The sequence below is a fragment of the Pelophylax lessonae genome (genome assembly GCF_965119305.1).
Source record: "Pelophylax lessonae genome assembly, chromosome: 8".
Classification (NCBI taxonomy): domain Eukaryota; kingdom Metazoa; phylum Chordata; class Amphibia; order Anura; family Ranidae; genus Pelophylax; species Pelophylax lessonae.
Window position 1 is genome coordinate 106,184,276 of NC_138775.1, and position 27,393 is coordinate 106,211,668.

At 44.3% G+C, this 27,393-nt stretch overlaps 1 protein-coding gene across 1 annotated transcript in view; it reads right to left on the reverse strand.

Moving 5' to 3' along the window:
* Window positions 1-27,393, reverse strand: part of LOC309561587 (zinc finger CCCH domain-containing protein 7B-like) — a 604,923-nt gene that overhangs the window by 295,307 nt on the left and 282,223 nt on the right. Inside the window, exons 13-16 of the mRNA XM_082265580.1 lie at window positions 13,493-13,651; window positions 9,720-9,919; window positions 4,632-4,732; window positions 399-580 (exon numbers count right to left, since the gene is read on the reverse strand). Coding sequence (XP_082121706.1) covers window positions 399-580; window positions 4,632-4,732; window positions 9,720-9,919; window positions 13,493-13,651 — 642 coding nt within the window. The remainder of the gene's footprint in view (window positions 1-398; window positions 581-4,631; window positions 4,733-9,719; window positions 9,920-13,492; window positions 13,652-27,393) is intronic.

The following is a 27,393-nucleotide window of genomic DNA, read 5'->3' on the forward strand; positions in this document are numbered from 1 at the left end:
GCCAATAATTTACATATAAACCTTCAAAATGAGGACTTTTGATTTTTTAACTTCGGGTCCCATAGACCTATTCGGGTCCGTGGTTCAGGTCCAAACGTTTGCAATGTTCTTGAGTTCTAACGCCACGCGAGGGGTTTTGGGCCCAACACTATCTACATATGCACTGGGAAAAAAAACTTACAAAGAGATTTTCCATTGTAGTGGAAGTAGCTGGTGTGCACTCGTATCACATCCACCAATTATTTAAATTCAGTGTAATTTGCCCTTAAAGGATTTTCCCCACACTGTTATTTTTAACCAAATTCATGCTGCACTATAAACACCAAAGAAAACAAGCAACCTGTGTAGCAAGGATAAAGAAAGATGAAAATTGGGTTATTATTGCAAGTGGGGGGTACCTGACTGTTTCTGCAGCATCCAAACACACAGTTCTACATGGCTATGTGCAAAGTTGCAAGTGTCCTCCTGAAGACAACCATAACGCATTTCATGGCGGCACACGTCCATTTGAAATCGAAGATGAAGTGGACGAATTTTGGAGTACTTTACTGTGCTTGAGTTAAGCACATGCACAAGACATCTGTCCAAAAGAAGAAAAAAAAAAACGTATAGGAGATAATGACTTCACTAGTTTTCTCAGCAGTATGGATAGGGTTATGTAGAATCTATAGCGCCAACATGTGGTCACATCCCTATAGCACCTCATGTGGCATATACAGTATATGTGAGCATTTTTGATTTGAGCACAGGTACAGTAAATCTTGTTTTCTATTTCATAGTGATTCGACCTGAGCCTGTAGCTCTCCCCAACAGCATCTACCGCATATTAGCATAGCACTATTTGTCCACTAAAATATGTTATAATCAAGTATTTGGCATTTTGTACAGTAGAGTAGGGAATGGCCAGAAAGGGATCACTTTGACACACTTAATCATTCTAAACACGTATTGCATTATATGGGAACCAAGAATACATTTTTTTTTTTTTTTATGCAAAATTTGCAAAGGTTTAATTCAGAATCAAGTTTTTTCAGACTCATTAACAAAAGGTACGATCATTACGAACTACTCCATAAACAAAGTCATAATAGCTAGGTACAGATTCTGACCATTTATTTTCATGTACGTAGCTCGAACACTTGCTAATTCTCTTAATCTAAAATAACGAATATTCTCACAGGCAGATTTATTTTAAGGCATTGTTGTGGTTTGCAACGGCCTAATTGAGGGTTTTTGTTTTCCTTAAATCCAATCATAATTTGTCTGGTTACACTATCTTGTTTTACCCCCACCCAGATACCTAAATCCATCATAAATTTTAAATTAGAAGTCCTCACAGTGACAGCAAAAATAATCATACAGCTAACAATTAATGTTTAAGTGTGCATACTACGATTTCGTTTTTCATGTACTTTCTAGAGGCATGTCGACCAGGAACTATGTGACTACACTGTGTTTTATGATCTGTAATGCTTTATTGCATCTTTTCCCCCCTCTCCCTTTTTCTGTGCAGTAGGTAGGGAAATATAACCCCCCCCCCCCAATCCCTTTGGATAATCCTCTTGGCTTTCTAATACAATCTCGCTTCTTTTCTACCCCTCCTTCCTGTTTTCTTCCTACCTTTTCCCACCCCTTTCATTTCCTTCTTCCTCTTCATTCCCACTTATTGTTTCTACACCGAACAAATGTATAAAAGGCAACACTTTTGTTTTTGCCCCCATTTTTCATGAGCTGAACTCAAAGATTGAAGACTTTTTCTATGTACACAAAAAGCCTATTTCTCTCAAATATTGTTTACAAATCTGTTAGTGATCACTTCTCCTTTGCCGAGATAATCCATCCACCTCCCAGATGCTGATGAGACAGCATGATCATTGCACAGGAGTGCCTTAGGCTGGCCACAATAAAGGCCACTCTAAAATGTGCAGTTTTACTGCATTAGGGGGTCTGGGCGGGTCCGAAAACCAGTCAGCAAACCAGTTTAACATCAGCAAACTGCTCACCCACACGACACCATACAGGCTGTATGCCATCTGCCCTGTACAGTGAAATTTGGGATTCATCCATTTAGAGAACATCTCTCCAAATGGCCAGGCACCATTTAATGTGAGCATTTGCCCACTCAAGTCAATTACGGTGACATGGCATGCAGATGAGCTTCCCTGAGACGATTTCTGACAGTTTGTGCAGAAATTCTTTGATTATGTAAACCGATTGCTCCAGCAGCTGTCCGGGTGGCTGGTCTCAGATGATCTTGAGGTAAAGATGCTGGATGTGGAGGTCCTGGGCTGGTGTGGTTACACGTGGTCTGTGGTTGTGAGGCCAGTTGGATGTACTGCCAAATTCTCTGAAACACCTTTGGACAACGTATGGTAGAGAAATGAACATTAAATTCACGGGAAACAGCTCTGGTAGACATTCAAGCAGTCAGCATGCCAATTGCATGCTCCCCCAAAACTTGCGACATCTGTGGCATTGTGCTGTGTGATAAAACTGCACATTTTAGGGCTCTTTGACACATAGAGTCTGTCGGACGGACTCCGTTTTTCTCAGCGGGGGAACGATCCGCCGATCCCCCTGCTGAGCAGGAAAGATAAAGAGCAGGAGGATGACAGCTGTTCTCCGTGCTGTGTGCTGAGACACAGCTGTCAGGTCCCCATGCATCTCTATGGGGGAATCGGATGGGAACAGAGCGTCTGTCCGTTCTCATCTGAAGCGATGAGTTTCCATCCATCCAGATTTGACCCATCGGATGTCGGCGGACATGTCTCTGCTGACATCCGATGCCCCATAGAGATGCATGGGGTGACCGTTCAGATCCGCAAAAAAAAACTGACAGGCGGATCTGAATGGTCGGCCTGTGTGAAAGGGGCCTAAGAGTGGCCTTTAATTGTGGCCAGCCTAAGGCACACCTGAGCAATAATCATGCTGTCAAATCAGCATCTTGATATGCCACACCTGTGAGGTGGATGGATTAGCTCTGCAAGGTGCTCACGAACACAGATTTAGACAGATTTGTGAAAAATATTAGAGAGAAATAGGCCTTTTGTGTACATAGAAAAAGTCTTAGCTCTGAGTTCAGCTCATGAAAAATGGGGGCATAAATAAAAGTGTTGCATTTATAATTTTGTTCAGTGTATATTTGTTGATGGGTTTTCCAAACTTATCTAGTCTGATTGACATTATTTCCTCATCTTGCATATGATACTATATTGAGGTATTTTTGTAGGCAACTTGCATGTTACTTGGGGAATGTACTTTTCTTTATTCTTTTGTTGTATGTGAAAATATAAAAATAAAGATTTTTCAAAACGGAACCTACAGCTAATGTCCTGATTATGACACATAAATTGACGCAATTTAAACTGCCTTATGTTACGGTCCGTCCAAATAGCGTGAAATACTTTGGTTACATTTTGTTTTTTTAAATCCCTTTGAAGAGTGCTTTTGCACAGCAACAGGGCTGCCTGTGTTCGCCAGTGCATATGTGACATAGGGCAACTGGCACTGTCTGGCTAGCACATATGCTGAAGGAGCTTCTGTTTTAAGGATCTCTGATGCTAAGCCCAGCAGGTCCATTCAATTTAGGGCCACTGGCAATATGCCTGGCTAACTTATACACGGTACTGGGTTTAGAAACTTAAAGTGATACAAAATTATTATTTTTTTCTTTAAAAATAATAAAAACATTTTATACTTACCTGCTCTATGGGACCACCCGAGCCAACCCACAGCTCTGTGTCCATTCAGACACTGAGCCGCAGTTCAGCCACGCCCCCTCTTTCTCCTCATTGGTAAACTGACTTTGACAGTAGCGGGAGCCAATGGCACCACTGCCTGGACGGCCGAGGCACTCATGCATATCGCTGGATCGAGATGGGGCTCAAATAAGTATTAGGGGGGGCTGCTGCACACTGAAGGCTTTTTTCATAATGCATAGAACACATTAGGATAAAAAACCTTCTGCCTTTACAACCACTCAAGTTCATAACTGTGTGTGCGCTGGCCAAGCACAGCATCAACGGGCCCCTACTGGGCAAGCGCCAGTTCTCAGAAAGCAGCGCCCTCTCCTGTGCATGCACCCAACACTAAGGCACCAGAGGGCGGGAGCGCGCATGTCTGGATAACACGAAAGAGACATTAGGCACACCTTAACGGTGGAAACTTCGCATAGGAGACTTTCATAGGGTGGTAATCCTGTAAAAACTGCACAAACCTGGGGATGGAAAGCAATGAAAAAGAATGCAGCTGCATTTATTGTTTTAGGAGGGTTTAATATCACTCTAAGGCCCTTTCACACTTGTGCGACTTGTCATGCGAATTGGGACTGAAAAGTCACATGACAAGTCGTACCCCATAATTTCCAATGAGTACCATTTATATATATGCGACTTCAAGTTGCAGCAACTTCAAAGTAGTCCCTGCACTACTTTGGTCTGACTTTAATGTGACATAAGGTCCATAAACTTTGAGATTAAACAGACTGCTTCAAGGCGTGGCAAAGTCTCTGGACTTTCAGGTTGCACAAGTGTGAAAGGGGCTTTAAGATAATTAAGTTCACATTTACACAGTAGATCTCTTGAACTCTGGTTTGAAATAGCAAATTCATCTCTACATTGTGCAATACTTACTTGTGGTCATGAAATCTGTGTTGTTTTGTGGGGTTTGTACAGAATTCTGGGTTCTCTGGATTTCTCTTGCTAATAATCTGAGGTTTGCCATCAAAGCAATCCTGTGGAAAGTTAAACAGTAAACTGTAAATTTTTGTTATATATAAACTGCTGGCAGAACTTCCTTCAAATGTAATGACTTTATGTACCTATTATCCTATGGTAAAACATGACCAACATCCAAATATGACAATCTGCAGCCCAAAGCCTCTTAAATATTCCCATTCTACTGTACTCAACAGCAAACTATGCATTTGTAGCAAGCTTTTACAATTGATGGCCTAACCTGCTTGCCATGTGGAATGTTTTGGATGTCCATTCTACTGCTCCACCACACTTCTGTTTTGGTACGCAATGTCAGCATGCTTACGCTGCTACCTGTTGGATTGCCTGAAGGCTCACCTGATCTAAATGGCTGCTTGGGCTTCTTGTGTCGTTATATTCTCAGCAGCTGAACTCTTTGAAGACGCAGCTATGCTGTGACACATGTTAATAGCTGAGCTTGCAGGCAGAGATTGCACAAATTGAACTTCAGGATCTGCCGGATGCCTGTGATGGTCACAAAACTGTCTAGCTTAGAAAAAGGATAGCTATAGATGGACTCACAGCAATCCTCACTTGATGAGGACAGTGCCTCACAGGAGTCAATTCTGACCCTCACTCTTCTAGACCTAAGAGATGCCTGGGGAAGGGTTTCTGAAATCCTTAAAGCCAGGCTGTTGTGTTCTGGTGCCATTCGTTGGGAATGCTATCCCAACACTCAACTACATGTGCACTGAAATGCAAGGGAACTCAACACAGTAAGGATTGTGATTGCAAACACCACCTTTTTTCATGGCTTAAAAACACACTGCACCGTGGTGTTAACAGGTCCTTCATCTTCTTCCGGATAGAGAGGAAGGGGACATATTGGAACAATCTCCTAGTTCTTTTGTTTTTGTGGAAGCAGAACTAGAAATTCTGATGTGTTTTAAGACTACCAACTTGTACAGGCATTTTAGAACTACGGCATTTTTCTGCACTGTAAACTGAGAAAAACAGTCTTGATAATGAAGATATCAGACTTTAAAGTGACCCGAAATCTGAAGATCAGCTGTAAATAGTTAATTTGGTCCAAGTTGGTCCAAATAAAATATGTCCTTTACCAACTGCCCCATGGAATCCAAGCACTGTATGAACTGTAGTGTATCCAGAAAGTATTCACAGCACTTCACTTTTTCCACATGTTATGTTAAAGCCTAATTCCAAAATGCATTAAATGAAAAAGGTTTGTTTGAAATATTTGCAAATTTATTAAAAATAAAAAACAAAAAAAATCACATGTATATATTAGTATTCACAGCCTTTACTCAATACATTATGGAAGCCCCTTTGGCACAAATTACAGCCTCAAGTCTTTTGGAGTATGATGCTACAAGCATGGCACACCTATTTTTGGGCAGTTCCTCCGATTCTTCTTTGCAGGACCTCTCAAGCTCTATCAGGTTGGATGGGAAGCGTCGGTGCACAGCCATTTTCAGATCCCTCCAGAGATGTTCAATCGGGTTCAAATCTGGGCTCTGGCTGGGCCACTCACGGACATGCACACAGTTGTCCTATAGCTACTCCTTTGTTATCTTGTACTTAGGGTCCTTGTCTTGTTGGAAGATGAATCTTCACCCCAGTCTGAAGTCCAGAGCCCTCTGAAGGAGATTTTCATCAAGGATGTCTTCAACATTGCTGCATTCATCTTTCCCTTATTCTTGACTAGTCTCCCAGTTCCTGCTGCTGAAAAATACCCCCAAAGCATGATGTTGCCATCACCATGCTTTACTGTAGGGCTGGTATTGGCCAGGTGATGAACGGTGCCTGGTTTCCTCTAGACATGACGCTTGCCATTCAGGCCAAAGAGTTCAATCTTTATTTCATCAGACCAGAGAATTTTGTTTGTCATGGTCGCACAGTCATTCAGGTGCCTTTTACTGAGGAGCAGGCCCCCGGTCTGGCCACTCAACTACACAGGCCTGATTGGTGGAGTGCTGCAGAGTTGGTTGATTGTTCTTCTGGAAGGTTCTCCTTTCTCCACAGAGAATGCTGGAGCTCTGTCAGAGTGACCATCGGATTCTTGGTCACCTCCCTGACTAAGGCCCTTCTCCCCCGATCGCTCAGTTTGGCCAGGCTGCCTGCTCTAGGGAGAGTCCTGGTGGTTCCAAACTACTTCAATTTCTGGATGATGGAGGCCACTGTGCATTGAGACCTTATATAATCCTGTCTCGGTGGTCTACAGGCAATTCATTGGACTTCATAGCTTGGTTTGTGCTCTGACATGCACTGTTAACTGTGGGACCTTACATAGACAGGTGTGCGCCTTTCCAAATCACATCCAGTAAACTAGAATTTACCACAGGTGGACACCAATCAAGTTGAATAAACATCTCAACGATGATCAGTGGAAACAGGATGCACCAGAGATCAATTTGAGTGTCATGGCAAAGGCTGTGAATACTTATGTACATGTGATTGTTTTAGTTTTTATTTTTAATAAATTTGCAAAGATTTCTAACAAACTTCTTTCATGTTGTCATTCGGGAGTATTGTTTGCAGAGTTTTGAAGAAAATATTGAATTTAATCAATTTTGGAATAAGGCTCTAGCATAACAAAATATGGAAAAAGCAGTGCTGTGAATACTTTCCGAGTGTACTGTATGTAGTTTCTGCTACATACAAGTTCACCGTGCGGGGGTTCCAGGCGTGAGAATGACTTCCCGTCTCACACCCAGTACAACAAAACAGAGTCAGCTGGAGTGAAAAGACGATAAGGGAGTTTTGGCCACATTGGACAGGGAAAAGGCGGTAGTGTTAAATCATTTCTTCTCTTCAGTCCTCACAAAAGAATCAGGGGGCTACACTAACCCAGCTTCTAAGGCCAAAGTACAACACACCTCAGGAAGTACCGCCATGGCTAACAGAAGATAGACTTGGAGCTAAACTAGAGAAACTTAACAAATAAATCACCGGGACCGGATGGCTTGCACCCGAGGGTTCTTAAAGAGCTCAGCCAGGTGATTGCCAGACAATTATTCTTGATCTTTAAGGATAGCTTACAGACGGGTATGGTGCCAGCTGATTGGAAAAAAGCCAACGTGCTACCAATATTTAAAAAGGGGCCGAGATATATCCCGGGTAACTATAGGTCGGTCAGCCTAACAACTGCAAGATTTTGGAGGGGATGTTAAGGGACCACATACAAGACTTTAGTAATGAAAATGGTATTAGTAGTAATCAGCATGGATTCATGAAAAATCGTTCTTGCCAAACCAATCTATTAACCTTCTATGATGAAGTGAGCTGCCACCTAGATAAAGGTAAGCCTGTGGATGTGGTGTACCTGGACTTCGCAAAGGCCTTTGACACCCTTCCCCACAAACGCTTACAGTTCAAACTAAGGAAGGTAGGTATGGACCATAAGGTGAGTACCTGGATAGAGAACTGGCTCCAGGGGAGAGTGCAAAGGGTGGTGATTAATGGGGAGTACTCAGATTGGGCGGGTGTGGAAAGCGGGGTCCCCCAGGGTTCTGTCCTGGGGCCAATCCTGTTTAATTTATTCATAAATGATCTAGAGGAAGGGATATCGAGTAAAATCTCAGTATTTGCGGATGATACTAAACTAAGCATACCAATATCTTCTGGGCAGGATGTGGAAACCTTACAAGCGGACCTGAACAAAATAATGGGGTGGGCAACTACATTGCAGGTGAGGTTTAATGTTGAAAAATGTAAAGTAATGCACCTGGGTGCCAGAAACCATAAAGCAAGCTACTCACTAGGGGGCGAACCTCTGGGTGAGTCTAGGATGGAAAAGGACCTGGGGGTACCGGTAGACAACAGGCTTGGCAGTGGCATGCAATGCCAAGCCACTGCAAGCAAAGCCAACAGAATACTGGGATGTATAAAAAAGGGGATTCACTCCACAAATAAAGAGATTATTCTACCACTCTACAAGACTCTGGTCCGGCCACATCTGGAGTATGCTGTCCAGTTCTGGGCACCGGTCCTCAGGAAGGATGTGCTGGAACTGGAGAAAGTCCAGAGAAGGGCAACAAAAATAATTAGGGGAATGGAGGACATCAGCTATGAGGAAAGACTACAAGCACTGAACCTATTCTCTCTGGAGAAGAGACGATTGAGGGGGGATATGATATCAATGTACAAATATTGTACTAGCAACCCTAGCAAATGGAAAAACTTATTCAGAGAAAGGAAATATAATAAGACACGTGGCCACTCACTAAGACTAGAGGAAAGGCGGTTTAACCTTAAAATACGCAGGGGGTTCTTCACTGTAAGAGCAGTAAGGATTTGGAATTCTCTTCCACAAGCAGTGGTATCAGCAGGGAGCATTGATAGTTTCAAAAAACTATTAGATGGGCAACTTAAAGACTACAACATACAGGGGTATACAATGTACGGTTAGCAGCAAACACACACAGACATCGTAGGTTAAACTGGATGGACTGGTGTCTTTTTTTCAACCTCACTAAACTATGTAACTATGTGATGCTCAGCCATTCATAGGTAGCTTTGTATTCTGTGAAATAATACAAACGCTTCCTCTGATTGGCTAAAAGTCAGAGATCGTGACGTCATCAGCCCACCACTCCACCTCAGCCAATAAGAGGAACTTGTATTCATTCACAGAATACAAAGCTGCATTATGAATAGCTGAGCGCTGCTCAGACCAACTCGGTATTGTTCTGGGTGCGAGACGGAAAGTCTCACAGCTAGAAATCTGCATTGTGTACTGTATATAACTGAAGATACATACATTTCATTAGGTACTCAGAGCCAATGCAGCAGTTAAAACAAAAGTCAAAACAACCTAAAGTGACAAGAAACCTGGAGATCAACTTTAACATAGAACCACTGCCATAATTTTAAGAAAAGGACTAACAACTTCTGCCAGGGTGGAATTCTAATTTAACATAGCCAGATGTGTAAGAATTTTGAGTATCACAATAATGTTACACTTTTGAATCAAGACATTACCACCCCTCACATGCATTCCAATACCTGGCATAAAAAAGTGAAGATGCCATTTTGATCATGAAGCAGTCGTGCCACATTTCCCGGCCTTAATAAAGCAGGGGGCTGGAAAAGCTGATCTCTGTGAAAAGTACCCTTCTTTTCCTCATTCCACACATCTATCTCCTCCTGGTAATAGGCAAATGTACAATTATCTCCATATTTACAGTCCTGTCGGCTTTGAATATCTGCAGAAAAAAAATAGACCAATTATCCACACTTAAAGAAGAAAAGTAATTTGACATAAGTATCATAAATCTTTCCACAAATGAGACTGAATTGCCATAAACACATTTATTCTACATATTTCCAACAGATAACTGCACAGGGTTGTTTTACATGACAACACACAAAACTATTGTCCTAAATTTCCAAAAAATACCTTTCTTTTGTAAATATCAGATTTCCCATTTATAATTAGATTTTGTTATATTTTAAGGATGTGCTTTTTATTATTCACCCCTACACAGTGTGATGACCTTCCAGATGTGAGGAAGAGAGCAACTTTGTAAAGTGACCATATGCAGTATTTTATATACCAGTGCAGTGGAAAGCAAAACCATAATGTATGGCCTGCCTAACAGTCAGAGGCACAGTGCCTTGGAGGACCTCACACTGCAGATACACAGCTAAAGGGCTTAAGGGCACTGCTATTTTTCAGTAAGAAATCAAGGCAAAAACTGGATTTTGTCTTACCGTAAAATCCTTTTCTCTGATGTTCATTGACTGACACAGCATCATATCTTTATTTGAAAGATGGGTTATGCGCTTCCTAGGAGTAGGACACTAGGCGGAAAAGGGTTAACAGAGCTTTAACTACACCCATGGGGCAGTCCCAGGTGGTATACTCCCACTTCCTGCTCTAGGATTCAGTTTAGTAACAAGCAGTGTCAGAAGAATACATAACCGTGCAGAAGTAATTGCCCCCATGGCTACTTTCTGTGACCAGCAAAAGAATTTTAATGAATATTTTCAAATGGCGGTCTTTGGAGGACCGACAGTACTAGGTTGGTTGAGGTCCCACGGAGGCACTAGGGACCGCACCGGGGGAGCCAAATGACGAACTCTCTGCACGAATGTGCGAAGCAAGGAATTCATTGCCAATGGTCTTTGGAAGAAAACTGCCAAAGCCGAAATCTGACCCTTAATGGTGCCCAAAGCCAAAACGTTGATCGATACCTTTTTGTAATAACTCCAGAAGTCGGGATACCGAGAAGGAGCGGGGGGGAATCCCGAGACTCACACTAAGAAATATATGCTTTCCAAGCTCAATGGTAAAATTTTCAAGAGGTAGATTCTCTAGCTTTTAACAGGGTAGGAATCACTGATTTCGACAAACCCCTATCCTTCAGTACTTGGCTTTCAATAGCCAGGCCGTTAAAGCCAGCGACGGTAAAGCAGGATGAAACATCGGTCCTTGAGACAGTAGATCTTCCCTGAGGGGAAGCCACCAAGGGGCATCAGCTAACAACTTTACCAGGCCCAAAAAGGAAAGTCTGGTGCCACCAGAATCGTTGGAATCCCTTCTGCCTCGATTGTGCACAGAAGTCTTGGCAGAAAATGTATTGGAGGAAATGCAAAAAATCTGACAATACTGGCCCCAAAAGGCCACCAGAGCGTCTGCGTAATCCGCCAGAGGATCCAGAGACCTTGCAACGAATCTTGGAACCTTCTGGTTGAGACGAGAGGCCAACAGGTCCAAATCTGGTGTCCCCCATCGAAGATACAGTTTATGGAAAACTTCCGGGTGAAGGGACCATTCACCCGGACACAGAGCCTGATGACTGAGATAGTCCGCCTGCCAATTTTCCAACCCCTGGAATGTGCACTGCCGATAGTGCTGGAACAAGACGTTCCGCCCATTGTAGAATATCGGCCACTAGGGCACTTCTGGTTCCCCCTGGGTGATTGATATATGCCACAGCCGTGTTAATCAATCAGTGCCGTCTTAATTGGCACTACTCAAGTCGCTCCAACTTCAGAAAAGGGTCCTGTACTACTTTGAGGCGACCTGTGATCCGACTGTCCCTTATACTTCAATGGGAGTCGCCTCCTTTTCTTAATTGAAGCGACTTGTTATCAGACTTTCCAGGAAGAAGAAAGATATTAGCCAGGCATTCCCCACAGACAAAGTCGCCTGTCTCTTCAAAGTAGTGCACAAGTCTCTTCCAAGTCTCTAAACAAGTCTCTAAACAAGTCTCTAAACAAGTCTCTAAACAAGTCTCTAAACAAGTCTCTAAACAAGTCTCTAAACAAGTCTCTAAACAAGTCTCTAAACAAGTCTCTAAACAAGTCTCTAAACAAGTCTCTAAACAAGTCTCTAAACAAGTCTCTAAACAAGTCTCTAAACAAGTCTCTAAACAAGTCTCTAAACAAGTCTCTAAACAAGTCTCTTCAAGTCACGGGGCAACTTTCTGGTCGTGGTAGTGTGAACCGGCTCTTAAATGCTATATTTAATAAATGATGAATTTTTATTGACTGTTTACTGTTCTAGTAGTACCATGAAAGTCCTGTGCCTCTCCCATATTTAGCTCAATTTTTCCAAATTCAAATTAGGATGAAGGTACTTTATTTGTATGTAGCACCCAATAATTCTTTCCAGTGAATTGGGATTGTGGAATTTTTTATGCCCATCTTAATTGTAATTTTATTGCATTTAATTGGTATTTTAAATGAATTTATATTGAGAGTGAGTATTTTATTGTTTGATTTTTAGTTTTTCTAATTTAATTTGGGCGAAGAGCTCCTTGACATATAACTACTGTCCTATTGTACGTGACATACTATAAGTAATAGTTTTATCACTCGCCATTACATAATGGGATGCTTATCTCCTTTGGACGATTGTAACCTTTTTGAGTTCATCTGTATGGTAGATGGCGGCACAGTTAGTTTTTGTCAAACAGCATACCATAGTGATATGTGGGCGTAAGTAGGTTTGACTACAGCCTGTATTTGTATATATGTGAGAGGTCGGGTTGCGTAGCTACGTCCGTTAAAGAAGTCGGAATGACAAAACGCGTCCGGGGCGTGTGTGGCTGTATATAAATATATATGAGCCCTATGCTGGAGGTGGAGAAGTGGCATCCAAGGTGTTCAAAGCTCATATCCATCACCATCTGGTGAGTCTGTTTGCTTAACGGGAGAGGAAATCATGAGGTGTGGTGGAAGTGTAACTCATTTGAAACAATAGGAAAACCTCCAAATAACACAGCCGAGTCATAATTTATTAATACAATATACTTACGTGGTGGACTACTTAAGTGCAATATAATTTTGTGCTATCTAACATCTTATGCATGCATGAACTTTAGCGCTACTATTGTTGTGACAGATTGTGGCCATTATTATGGACTACCTTTTTTTCACTACATGTTGAATAATAAAATGTTTTCTTTTGGGTTTAATACTGCTTTAAATTTTATTTTGGGCTACAGCACATTAGGTATGTGTAAAAATCCTTACTTCATGCAACCTTAATAGCAGCGGGCTATTTCCCAGAGTGGCAATGTTACACTGTAGTGTGAGATACCACTGCTAAAGTGAAGAGTCGTGCTGCATGTCCATCCCTCTCAGCTCTGTTTGACGTTCGCAGACCTCATACAATTATTCGTTCACAATGCAGGATCTCCACCTCTTGTTCACAGAGCTGTTTTTTTTTTTTTTTTTTATACACAATAGTCATACATTTACCTACGTTAATAGAATTACTGTTGCAAAAGAATTACTGCAGTGCCCAAAGTGAATAGTGCCATCCTAACCTTTGCACAGCATGTAGGGGCCAGAAAAATCTTTTGTGGGTCTTGGACGAATTTTGAGCCAGGCCTTCTTTTCAGAATTTTTCATCCGTCCTAGTAAAATATCTTTCTTGCACTTGTGGTCTAATTTTTCCCTGTGTGTAAAGTCCAGAGCTTTGATCCCTAAAAAGGGAAATTAATGCATGAAAAAATGAAGCAAGACGACATATAAATACATCAACCAGGTCTAGCAGAAACTTATGTTGTTAATGATTAAAAAAAACTTTATAACCGTTTTTGAAAAACAGATAAAAAAAAAAAAAAAAAGAAAAAGGTACATTTCCAGACAAAACTAAAAACAGACTTTTCAAAGTGAACCTATGTTTTAAAAAATTATGATTATTGAAAAGAAAGTGGAAGAATCACTGCGAGACTAACCACTATCCAGGGCTCTGGAATATATCTCTCCTCATTTCTTTTGGTGTTGATAGAAGGCTGGAACCCCTATCAGGTTATTATTTCTGTCTTTGACCCTGCTGCAGATTTCACCTCACTTTTTGTTTGACATAATGTTTGCAGCTTGCAGAGGCTTCACATGTTAGCGAGAGAAATGGTTCGCCTAAAGCTGGAGATCAGCTTTAAGCAACTCTATGGTATTCTTGTTCACTCCTCCCCTGGCAGATACATGTAAAGTGTATCAAAAGCTAGAGTTCAGCTTAGAGTGATAGTTCTGAGTCTGCTACGATTGCCGACATCACATCCAAGATAGTGACTCAACAGTAGCCTCAAGGATTTTGGATCCCTACACAAAGTAGGATTCTAAGTAGGGCTGAACGATAGTCGATATGATATCGACTATCGTTCTGTGTCCGTGGGCGATATTCATATCGCCGAGGACACGATATTAGCATAGGCCGGAAGTCGGGACTCGGCGGGGGGAGGACTCGCAGTGATTGCGGGGGAGGACTCACAGTTATTCTTGTAGCAGCCGACACCTCGGTGAGCAGCGCGCCTTGAACAGTAGAAGAACACACAGCCGCATACAGTGAGTGACTCACTCCACTTCCTGCAGCCCACACGTTCAGTCTCCGGCTCCGCCCCCAGCTAGTTCTCAATGGATGAATTTCTCAATGGAGCAGCGAACCAACCAATCACGCCTTGAACAGCTGCACAGCTAACCAATCAGGCGTGCCTGCACGCCTGATTGGTTCGCTGTGCCGCTACACACGGCGTGATTGGCTCCCTGAATGTGCCATTGAGAAAACTAGGGCGGAGAGTGAGACTCACTGAACGTGTGGGGCCGGGCTGCAGTGCACGAGTGAGTAATGTAATGTATGCGGCTGTGCTCCTGTCTAGCTCCCGCCTCCTACCACCACTGCCAGTAGCAGTATATATGTGAAATACAATAAATAATCTATATTGACATGGTGTGTATACAAAAAGGGAAAAGTAGATGGATGTATGTATGTATATGTAGAGGAAAATAAATTATTAATAATTCAGAGGTGACATATATTTATATATTAATTTATTTTCCTCTACATATACATACATCCATCTACTTTTCCCTTTTTGTATACACACCATGTCAATATAGATTATTTATTGTATTTCACATATATACTGGCAGCACCAATCACTTCCTCTTCCTTTTTATAATCTATTATATAACCCCTTCCAGGGTTATATTCTGAAGTGGGCTGCAGCCAACCTCCTTTATATTTCTCCATATAAAGGACGGGTCCCACAATATCGCAATATATATCGTTGGAAAAAAAATATCGCAATATATATTTTTTCCAATATCGTGCAGGCCTAATTCTAAGGGTAAATAACATTCATAAAATATGTTAAAATCACATGCTTGAGGTCATTGTAGGTCACATGCTTGAGGTCATTAGTGCATTTGCGACAGAGACAATTGAGTACAGTCCGTGATATTTTTTTTATTTGCACTAACATACAATTTTTCAGGACAAGCTTTCGGGGTATGTCCCCTTCATCAAGATCCAAGCAGTACAGATTCACAAAATGTGTGACAGAATGGTAGAAAAAAAAAAAAAAAAAAAAACACACAATCTCTAATCCAAAGAAAAAAAAAAAAAAAGAGAAAAACCAAACAAACATTAACAAATTTAACTGGCAATGGTAATAAAACTAGCATAGTTAGCGAGATAAGACAGAGGGAGAGCTGAAGACAGGGGGGAAGGTGGGGAGGGGGAGGATAGTCACAGAGGGGGTCGTAAAACTGTGGGATAATGAGTAAGAAAACCCATATCTAAATTTAAGCTGTTATTTTTTGGTCAAAAAGAAGTATCATTCTTAATTCAAAAGTTTTCCTTTCCTGGATAGTTCTGAAATTTCCTTTAACCACTTGCCGACCGCCGCACGACTATCTACGTCGGCGGTCAGCCCCTCACAGGCAAACTAACGTAGGGCTACGTTGCTTGCTTGTGAGGGTCTAGGGAGCGAGCGCGCGCCCCCGGGGGCGCGCTCCCGCTCCCGCGTGGTCACGGACCCCCCCGCGCGTGTGACCAGCGGACCCGATGTCCGCCGGTCACTCGGCGATCGGCGGGGGAGAGGGAGAATGTCAGGCAGCTTGTGTAAACAAACTGCCTGTCATTCTCTTCACTGCAAAGACACTGATAAAACGGATCTGGTATGTAGATCCGTTGATCAGTGTCCTTACAGCTAGAGCCACAGCCAATCACAGTAGAAACCACGCCCCTAGGGACACACACAGCCCCTCCCTTCCAAAGTTAACCCCTTCACTACCAGTGTATTTTTACAGTAACAGTGCATATGTATAGCACTGATTACTGTAGAAATGTCACTGGTAACCCCAAAAGTGTCAAAAATGTCAGTCAAGGGTCCGATCTGTCCGCCGCAATGTCGCAGTACCGCAAAAAAAATCGCAGATCGCCGCCATTACGCGTTAAAAAAAAAACAACAAAAATGACAAAAATCTTTCCCTTTGTTAGTAAACGCGATAACTTTTGCGCAAACCAATCAAAATACGCTTTTTGCGATTTTTTTTACCAAACATAGGTAGCATAAAACAAATTGGCCGAAAATTTTTAAAAATTTTGATTTTTACATTTTTTTGGGGGGAATTTCATATAAAAAAATGTGAAAAATATTGCTATTTTTGCAAAATTGACGCTCTTTTTTTTGTTTATAGCGCGTGATCAAAAAATCGCACAGGTGATCAAATACCACCAAAAGAAAGCTCTGTTTGTGGGAAAAAAAGGACGTCAAATTCGTTTAGGTACAGCGTCGCACGACCGCGCAATTGTGCGTTAAATTCACGCAGTGCCGAATCGCAAAATACCCCCTGGTCGGAATGGGGGTAAAATCTTCCGGGGCTTAAGTGGTTAAGTAATAAAACATTGAGGTCTTCTATAGTGTGGTTCGGATGTGAAAAATCATGTCCCACAGGTGTGCAGAAACTATCTTCTTTATGTTCCTTGATGGTATGTCTGTGCAAATTCATTCTCGCTTGCAACTTCTGTCCTGTTTCGCCTACATAAGATCCTTTGCATTGGATGAGGTACACAACATTACTGGAGGTGCAGTTGTATGATCCTGTTATATTAAAGGTCCCATTTGTGTGTGTGTGACACTTTTAGACAGATTGATCTGGTTGCACAGTTTGCAGCGTTTTTTATGGCAGGGTTTGCTCCCATTATTTGTGACTTCATAATCAGAATTAAGTTTTCTGCTGATTAGTTTATGTCTGAGGTTAGGTGGTTGTCTGAAAGCCAGTATTGGAGGTTGTTGGAATATTCCTTTCAGAGTTTCATCCACAGTTCCAGTTTTCACCCCCAACACACTAAACGGGCCATCATACACAGGCAGGCCATCAGATACCACTGAATATGTCCAGACCCAGAAGACAGAGATAAACATCTCAAAACACTAGCAAACTTCTTCTGTAAGAAAGGTTACAAAAACCAAACCATCAACACCTGCATAAACACAGCCTTGTTAAACTCAAAGAGAAAATCTTCTCCAATACAAAGAGAAAAAAACAAATAACCGTGTACCTCTAGTCACCACATACAATCCAGCACTAGAAGGGATAAGAAAGAAAATTAAAGATTTACAACCCATCATAACAGAGGATGAAACTCTGAAAGGAATATTCCAACAACCTCCAATACTGGCTTTCAGACAACCACCCAACCTCAGACATAAACTAATCAGCAGAAAACTTCATTCTGATTATGAAGTCACAAATAATGGGAGCAAACCCTGCCATAAAAAACGCTGCAAACTGTGCAACCAAATCAATCTGTCTAAAAGTGTCACACACACACAAATGGGACCTTTAACCACTTCCCGCCCGCGGCAGGATAACACAGCTCTGGGCGCCCCCCGGGGGCACGCAGAGCGGCGATCAGTGATGCGAGGTGTCAGTCTGACACCCTGCACCTCCGATCTCGGTAAAGAGACTACTGACGTAGCTCTTTACCATGTGATCAGCCGTGTCCAATCATGGCTGGTCACATCGTAAACAGGAACAGCCGTTGATCGGCTTTCCTTGGTTCGTGCCTGACAGGCACGAGTAAAGGAGCGCCGATCGGCGGCTCCCCTGACAGGGGGGGGGGGGGGTCGGCACTGGTAATCAGATCATTGATTACCAGTGCAGACCCTCGGGGGGGGGGGTTGCCACTAGATCCACCAGGGATGCCCACTATGACCCCAGGGATGCCCACTATGGCCACCAGGGATGGCAATCAGGGCTCAGGGAGCCCCCATTGCCCTCCCCATCAGTGATGCCCACCAGTGTCCTCCCTATCAGTGCTGCCCACAAGTGCCCATCATTGCCATCCTTTAGTGTCGCCCATCAGTGCCCATTAGTGCCGCCCGTCAGTGCCGATCAGTGCCGCCCATCAGTGCCCATCAGTGCCGCCCATCAGTGTCCATCAATGCCGCCTATCAGTGCCCAGCAGTGCCGCATATCAGTGCCGCATATCAGTGCCGCATATCAGTGCCGCATATCAGTGCCGCCCATCAGTGCCGCCCATCAGTGCCGCCCATCAGTGCCGCCCATCAGTGCCACCCCATCAGTGCCACCCCATCAGTGCCACCCCATCAGTGCCACCCCATCAGTGCCACCCCATCAGTGCCACCCCATCAGTGCCACCCCATCAGTGCCACCCCATCAGTGCCACCCCATCAGTGCCACCCCATCAGTGCCACCCCATCAGTGCCTGTCAGTGCAGTCTCATCAGTGCTCATCAGTGCAGGAAAAAAATTATTTATTTACAAAATTGTATAACAAACAAAAAAACTTTTTTTTTCAAACTTTTCGGTCTTTTTTTATTTGTTTAGCAAAAAGTAAAAATCGCACAGGTGATCAAATACCACCAAAAGAAAGCTCTATTTGTGGGGGGAAAATTACAAATTTGGTGTAGGTACAGTGTTGCATGACCGCGCAATTGTCATTCAAAATGCAACAGCGCTAAAAGGTGAAAATTGGCCTGGGCAGGAAGGGAGGGAAGTGCCCTGTATTAAAGTGGTTAATGTAACAGGATCGTACAACTGCACCTCCAGTAATGTTGGGTACCTCATTCAATGCAAAAGATGTAGCAAAGGATCTTATGTAGGCGAAACAGGACAGAAGTTGCAAGCGAGGATGAATTTGCACAGACATACCATCAAGGAACATAAAGAAGATAGTTTCTGCACACCTGTGGGACATCATTTTCCACATCCGGACCACACTATAGAAGACCTCAATGTTTTAGTTCTTAAAGGGAATTTCAGAACTATCTAGGAAAGGAAAACTTTTGAATTCTGAATGATACTTCTTTTTGACACAAAAAATAACAGCTTAAATTTAGATATGGGTTTCCTTACTCATTATCCCACAGTTTTACGACCCCCCCCCCTGTGACTATCCCCCCAACCTCCCCACCTGTCTTCAGCTCTACCTCTGTCTTATCTCACTAACTATGCTAGTTTTATTACCATTGCCAGTTAAATTTGTTAATGTTGGTTTGGTTTTCTCTTTTTTTTCCTTTGGCTTAGAGATTGTGTGTTTTTTTACCATTCTGCTAAACATTTTGTGAATCAGTACTGCATGGATCTTGATGAAGGGGACATACCCCGAAAGCGTGTCCTGAAAAATTGTATGTTAGTGCAAATAAAAAAAGTATCACGGACAGTACTCAATTGTCTCTGTTAAAATCACATATAATCTTAAGGGAAGTTTGCTGCTGAAATTAATGGTCTAGGTATAGGGTCATTATAAGATTTGATATACACTTTAAACTGTCCTTATGGATAAGAGGCACTAAAAAGTTGGATTTTTGTCTTACCGTAAAATCCTTTTCTGTGATGTTCATTGACGGACACAGCTCCAGAATCTTCTTGACCATTGGGTTATTATAGCCCCCTACAAGAGTAGTAACTAAGCAGGGAAAAAATAAACTTTACCACGCCCCTATGGGGCAGTCCCAGGGGGTATACTCTCACTTCCTGTTATAGGCATTCAGTTTTGTTGCAAGCAGTGTCAGAAGAAAAATAACCCAACTCAATAGAGTGGGTGCTGTGCCTGTCATTGAACAGCAGAGAAAAGGTTTTAACGGCAAGGCAAAAATCCAATTTTCTCCTTCAATCATTGACGGACACAGCTCCAGAATCTTCTTTACCATTGGGAAATCCCAAAGCAATGTAAAACATGAGGGGTGGGGGAAAAAAAAAAAAAACTCCCAAGGGCTAAACCTAGCCAACCAGGTAACATGGAGCTCAATCAGGAACAACTGGAGCTCACCTGAAAACAAAAGACCCTTGAAGAGGATCAAGTCCTCTCAAACAGCAGCCTGAAAAACCTTGCAGCTAAAAGCAGAATCCGCAGATGCCCACACATCTACTTTGTAAAGTTTTGTGAAACTGTGCACAGACGACCAAGTGGCTACCTTGCAAACCTGCATCACTAATGCCTGGTGGTAGAAGGGCCAGGAGGCACTAAGCGCCTGCCTAGAATGGGCCTTAATAGGGAAAGGAGGAACCTGACCCTTGATAGAATAGGCCTGCACTACCTTTTGACTGAGCCATATGAAAATGGTCGCGACAGACCCAGTCAACCACTTGCGAGGTCCATCCATAAGGATATAAAAAATAAGTCTGATTTCCTAAACTACTCGGTTGACGCCAAATACACCCTGATTGCCCGAACCACATCCAGAGAATGCAAGGCAATCTCCTTAGGATGCTTAGGCTTAGGACACAGGGAAGGCAACACAATGTCTTCATTCAGATGTAAACCAGAGACAACCTTAAGAAGGAATGACTGACAAGGACAAACACCACTTTATCTTTGGTGAACCACCAAATCAGGTTAACGACAAGACAAAGCTGCCAACTCTGACACACTGCGTGCGGAAGTAATCGCCACCAAGAAGGCTACCTTCTGGGACAAACTAAGCAGAGGAATCTGACAAATATTTTCAAAAGGCAGTTTTTGAAGAACCGACAGTACCAAATTGAGGTCCCACGGAGGCAACGGAGACCGCATAGGTGGGCCAAGTGGTGAACCCCCTGAACAAAGGTGGGAACCAAGGAATGCGTAGTCCAAGGCCAAGACCTGGCCCTTGATGGTACCCAAGGCCAGGTGCTGTTCCACACCTCTTTGGAGGAACGCCAAAACTCGAGCCACCGAAAGGGAATGGGGAGAATCCCCCAGAGACTCACACCACGCAATGTACGATTCCCAGACCAAATGGTAAATCTTTCTATAGGTAGATTTCCTAGCCTTCAACAGCGTGGAAATCACCAAGTCAGAAAATCCCCCATCCTTCAGCACCTGGCTTTCAACAGCCAAGCCATTAAAGCCAGTGACTGTAAAGCAGGATGGAAGATCGTCCCTTGGGCCAACAAGTCTTCTCTGAGAGGGAGTCGCCAAGGGACATCGGCGACCAGCCATATGAGATCCGCATACCAAGACCAGCGAGGCCAGTCTGGGGCCACAAGGATGACCAGAATTCTTTCAGCCTCGATCCTTCGCACAAGTCTCAGCAGAAGTTTGAGAGAGGGAAAGGGGTATATCAGACGGTACTGGTCCCAAAGAGCCACCAGTGCGTTTGTGGCGTTGGCTATTGGATCCCGACACCTTGCCACGAATCACTGCACCTTCCTGTTGGGACAAGAGGCCAACAGGTCCACCGGAGAGACAGCTGATGAAACACCTCTGGATGAAGTGACCCTTCTCCTTGGTCTAAGGTCTTTCAACTGAGGTAATCCACCTGCCAATCCCCCCCCCCCCGAATATGCACAGCAGAGAGAGCTGGAACAAAATGTCGGCTACTTCCGGAGCCACTAGGACACATTTTGTGCCCCCTTGGTGATTTACATATGCCACAGCCGTGGCATTGTCCAATTGAATCCGTACCGGACACCCCTGAAGACGAAACGTCCAAAAGTCCAGACAAAGTCTGATCGCCCAAAGTTCCAGTACACTGATCAGTAGCCTGGACTCCTCCAGAGTTAAAACCCCCTGAGCACAGTCTGTGCCCAAAACACATCCCCACCCGGACAGGCTGGTATCCGTGGTGACCACGTCCAATACAGGGGAAGGAAGAATTTTCTCTGTTGAAGAGCCAAAGCATGTATGGCCATCCCCTAGGGGAAAGGAGGTGGGAGCTAGGTGTGGGTAGATTAGGGGGGGGGGGGGTGGTCCACAGGGGACCCTGACATATGGGGGGGGAAAAAATCTGTTTAAAAAAGAAAAAATGCTTGGACCAGAGATCCCAGCAAGGAACTAGGTACTTACTTCTGACTAGGCAGAAGAAAAAAAAAAACAGAATGCCTATAGCAGAGTGTGGGAGTATACCCCCTGGAACTGCCCCATAGGCGTGGTAAAGTGGTTTCCTGCCTAGTGTCCTACTCCTGTAGCGGGCAACATAACCCAATGGTCAAGAAAATTCTGGAGCGGTGTCAATCAATGAACAAAAGAGGAAAAAAATGGATTTTTGTCTTACCGTAAAATCATTTTCTCTGATGTTCATTGACTGACACAGTTCCAGATTTTCTTGACCCCTGGGCTTATGCTGCCCCCTACAGGAGTAGGAGACTAGGCAGGAAAAAGCCTAACTTCCCCTACAGGGCAGTCCCAGTGGGTATACTCCCACTTTCTACTACAGGTCTTCAGTTTTGTAACAAGCAGTGTCAGAAAAAAATAAAACAACTCAATAGAGGGGTGGGTGCTGTGTCCATCAATGAACATCAGAGAAAAGGATTTTACGGTAAGGCAAAAATCCAGTTCATTGACGGACACAGCTCTAGATCTTCTTGAAATACAGAAACATAGACTGCACAAGTGAAGATCAAACAGACTTTATTGAACAAAAATAATGGTTCCTGGTACAGACATCAAGGACACAGGAGCAGTTGAAGCGTTTCACAAACTAAATTCGCTCACTCGTAACTCAGGAGTAAGCGAATTTAGTTCGTGAAACGCGTCAACTGCTCCTGTCTGTGTGTTGTTTCATGGAAAAAACATCAAGATTATTTTTGTTCAATAAATTCAGTTTGATCTTCACTTCGGAGTGCGGTCTATCTTCCTGTGTTTGGATATTGCTGGGTTCACGGACCGGACGTGCACCTGTTTGAAGACTTTATTGCATGTTCCTGAGCAGCAGCAGTTCTATGAACGAATTGTGTCCAGATCTATTTAACCCTTGGGACGTCCCAAAGCAGTGTCAACACGAGGGGTGGGAACAACACAGCAAGAAACACTTCCTAAAGGCTAAACATAGGCAACCAGGTAAAACATGAGCTCAACCAGGAACAACTGGAGCTCACCTGACAAAAACAAAAAACACCCTCAAAGAGGACTAATCCTCTCCAAAAGTGGCCTGCAAAACCTTGCAGCCAAAAGAGGCATCCGCGGATGCGAACACATCCACCTTATGAAATTTTGTAAAAGTGTGCACGGACTACCAGGTGGCCGCCTGCACTACCGACGCCTGATGACAGAAGGCCCAAGAGGCACGAAGCTCCCCCGTAGAATATGCCTTAAAAGGATAAGGCAGTTCCTGACCTTTACTTGGAATAGGCCTGCACCACCGTCTGCCTGATCCATCTAGAAATGGTCGCAGCAGACGCAGGGTCCATCCGGAAGGACCAATAGAGAATCCGATTTTCAGAACGACACCCTGATTGCCCGAACCACAAAGAATGTAAGGCAATCTCTTTAAGATTCTTATGCTTAGGACACAAGGAAGGCAACACAATGTCTTCATTCAAATGTAAACCAGAGACGACTTTAGGAAGGAACGACTGGCAGGGATGAAGCACCACATTGTCTCTGTTAACCACCAGCTAGGGTGAACGGCGAAACAACGCAGCCAACTCAGACACCCTGCACGCAGAAGTAATAGCCACCAAGAAAGCTACCTTCTGTGACAGAGTAAGCAGACAAGCCTCACAAATATTTTCAAAAGGCCGTTTCTGAAGAACTGACAGCACCAAATTGAGGTCCCACAGAGGTAACGGAGACCTCACTTGGGGAACTAGTTGGTGGACCCCCTGAACAAAGATGGGAACCAAGGAATTCGTGGCCAACGGGCACTGAAAGAAAATCACCAGGGTCGAAATCTGGCCAAACGCTGATCTACACCTCTTTGGAGAAAATCTAAAAAACACGAGACACTGAAAAGGAACTGGGGGAGAAGGGGACCCCCCCCTCCCCCTGAGACTCACACCAAGCAATGTACGCCCTCAGGATTCGATGCTAAATCTTCCTATAAGTCGATTTTATAGCTTTAACAGCGTAGGAATCACCGATTCAGACACCAATCTATCCTTCAGCATCTGGCTTTCAACAGCCAAGCCATTAAAGCCAGCGACTGTAAAGCAGGATGGAAGATCAGCCCTTGAACTAAAATCTTCTCTGAGAGGGATTCTCAGAGGGACATCAGCAACTAGCCGTACTAGGTCTGCATATCAGGACCTGCGAGGCCAGTCCGGAACAACTAGGATGACCGGAATCCCTTCTGCCTCAGCACCTTCCTATTGAGACAAGAGGCCAACAGGTCCACATCAGGAGTCCCCCACCAGAGACATAGTCAATGAAACACCTCCTGGTAGAGAGACCATTCTCCCCGATCCAAAGTCTGCTGACTGAGGTAGCCCACCTGGCAATTTTCTACCCCTGTAATATGTACAGCAGAGATGGCTGGAACGAATCGTTCTGCCCACCTTAGAATGCCTGCTACTTCCCGGGCCGCTAGGACACTTTTGGTGCCCTCTTGGTGATTGTCATATGCTATGGCCATGGCATTGTCTGATTGAATCCTTAGTGGGTGCCCCAGCAGATGAACCGTCCATTGGGTTAGGCAAAGCCCCATTGCCCAAAATTCCAGGATATTAATCGGCAGGCGGAACTCCTTCAGAGACCAAACCCCCTGAACATAAATCCCCGACCAAGATGCCTCCCCACCCGGACAGGCTAGCATCCGTGGTGCCCACCGTCCAGTACAGGAGAAAGGATTTTCCCTGTCAAATCGCCAGAGAGTGTAGCCACCAGATCAGGGATCCCCTCATACCCTGGCTCAACAGGACCCGATTGTCTAGACTGTGGGTTCTTGTTCCATTTGGCAAGCATCTCCTTTTGCAGAGATCTGGTATGGAATTGAGCAAACCGAACCCTTGCAGAGTTCACATCGAAATGTCCAGACTGTCTTGTAGGGCATTCGGGGAGACTGCTCGCAGAAGGAGGTCCTTCAAGTTCCCCAGTACCGCAATCCCCTTCTGCTTTAGGTATGCTAACACCGAGGCCAAAACTTTTGTGAACACCCAAGGAGCTGAGGCAAGACCAAAAGGCAACGCCATGAATTAATAGTGCTCCTCTCCCACGGCAAAGCGAAGGAAATGCTTATGCCCAACATATATTAGGATATGAAGGTAAGTGTCCTTGATATCGATAGAGGCCCGGAAATCCCCTTGATGAAAGGATGCCTCCAACGTGCAAATGGACTCCATTCAAAATGTATGATCCTGCACAAAGCGGCTTAAGGCCTTGAAGTCCAGATGTGGACAGACCTCATCTTTCTTCCTAGGAACAGTAAATAGGGTTGAATAAAACCCCTGAAAGCGTTCCGATTCCGGAAATGGTACAATGACCCCTGTGAAAGCAGATCTTGTACTGCCCCAAGAATACCTCATAAGCGATCTGGAGCCAAAAGCAGATTGGAATGAAAGAACTTTGCCGGAGGCAAGGACCGGAAATCGATCTTGTAACCGGGCCGAATCAACTCGTGGATCCCTTTATCTTGAATGAAGGAGGTCCATGGGTCCGTAAAGAAGCAAATACAACTCCCCACCCCAGATACGGGTGAGGGCGCCCCTTCAGGCAGAAGTGGGCTCGTCTGCGGTCCCAGAGGAACCCACTCTCAACTTACCAGGCCAGGGCCTCTTGCAACCCCTGCGGGGTTACGGGCGGATTTTGATCCCTGGTCCTTAGATACCGAGGGACGAAAGGACCACTTATGGGCAGAGAAGAAAGGGCCAAGTTTGCGATAAGATTCCTTGCTCCTAGTAGTCTGTGGAAGCAGCGTACTCTTACCTCCATTAAGACCTTTAATGATCTCTTCAAAGAAAGCTCCCAACAAGCGGTCTCCTATAAAAGGGAGATCAGTCAATACTTTCTTGGAAGCCTGGTCCACAGACCAGTATTTCAGCCATATCATGCGGCGAAGAGTCACCACTGTCATGGACACCCTGCAGGCTAAGGGGGCCGCATCCAGAGAGGCATCACAGATATACTGCTACTCCTGGACTTACTGGTCCGCCAGCTCCGCCAGGTCAGGAGGGGATTGTCCCCCTTCCAAACCCTGGCGCAGGAGCTTAGCCCATTCCTTTAAGGTCTGAGACACCAAGATTATTGCAAAAAAACGGCCGTAGAACGGAACTGGCCATGGTAAAAAAGGTATCGGACCAGAGATTCAGCTCCCTTGTCAAAAGAGTCCTTAAAGGCGGAAGAGTCCTCCACTGGGAGAAAGGTGGCTTTATTCAACCTGGAAACCTGCAAGTCCACCACAGGTGATACTGTCCATTTCTTTAACAGGGACTCTTCAAAAGGATACCTTCTAGCGAAGCGTTTAGAGACCCCGACAGTGAGTTTGAGGAAACCCCACTGACTTGTGACAATGTTATCGAAATAGGCGGGAAAGGGAAACACCTTTGCTGCTTTTGAGGCTCTGCGGATACCAAAATGCACCTGCCCAGTCAACGCAGCTGCAATTTCAAAGTTGCCCTCACTGATACAACCAGCGCATCCACTAGCGCTTTTTCATGTGTGGCCTTAGTGGAAGAGGAATCATCCTCACTATAAGAGCACTCAGGGTGCTTGGATGCAGACAAAGTAGGGGGACTGGCGTCCGCGGCAGCCAAATCAAGCAGACAGAGGATACAGGTGAAGGCGGAGGACGCTTTTTGCTTGTCCTATTTTGGAGGGCCATATCTACTTTAGACACCAGTGACTGCAGAACAAGCGGACAAGGCGGACTGGGACCCCCCAGCCCCTGAGAAGGGGTCATGTGGTGAAACGTACGCTAGGGACTCCACGAGTTAACCTGGGGACCACCAGCAAGAAGTGTAAAAATTGCTGTTAAAAGTTCCCCTCACCGCTCCATCAGCGGCACCACAAGTCCCAGCGCACCAATTACCACTATAGCAGAAAGAGGGAGCCGTTAGGGACTCACCACCCCCTCCTTAGATGCAGAGAGCCAGGCTGCACGCCGTGTGGCTATCAAAGAGAAATACCCTCAGGTACACTTGGATAGTAAGGGGGGACCCCACTAAAGACACCCACCAGGTCCACCCTACTCCCCCCCCCAAAAAACGGATTTTTGTATAATCTTACCGTAAAATCCTTTTCTCTTAGCTCATTGACAGACGTAGTCCTCGGTGATTCA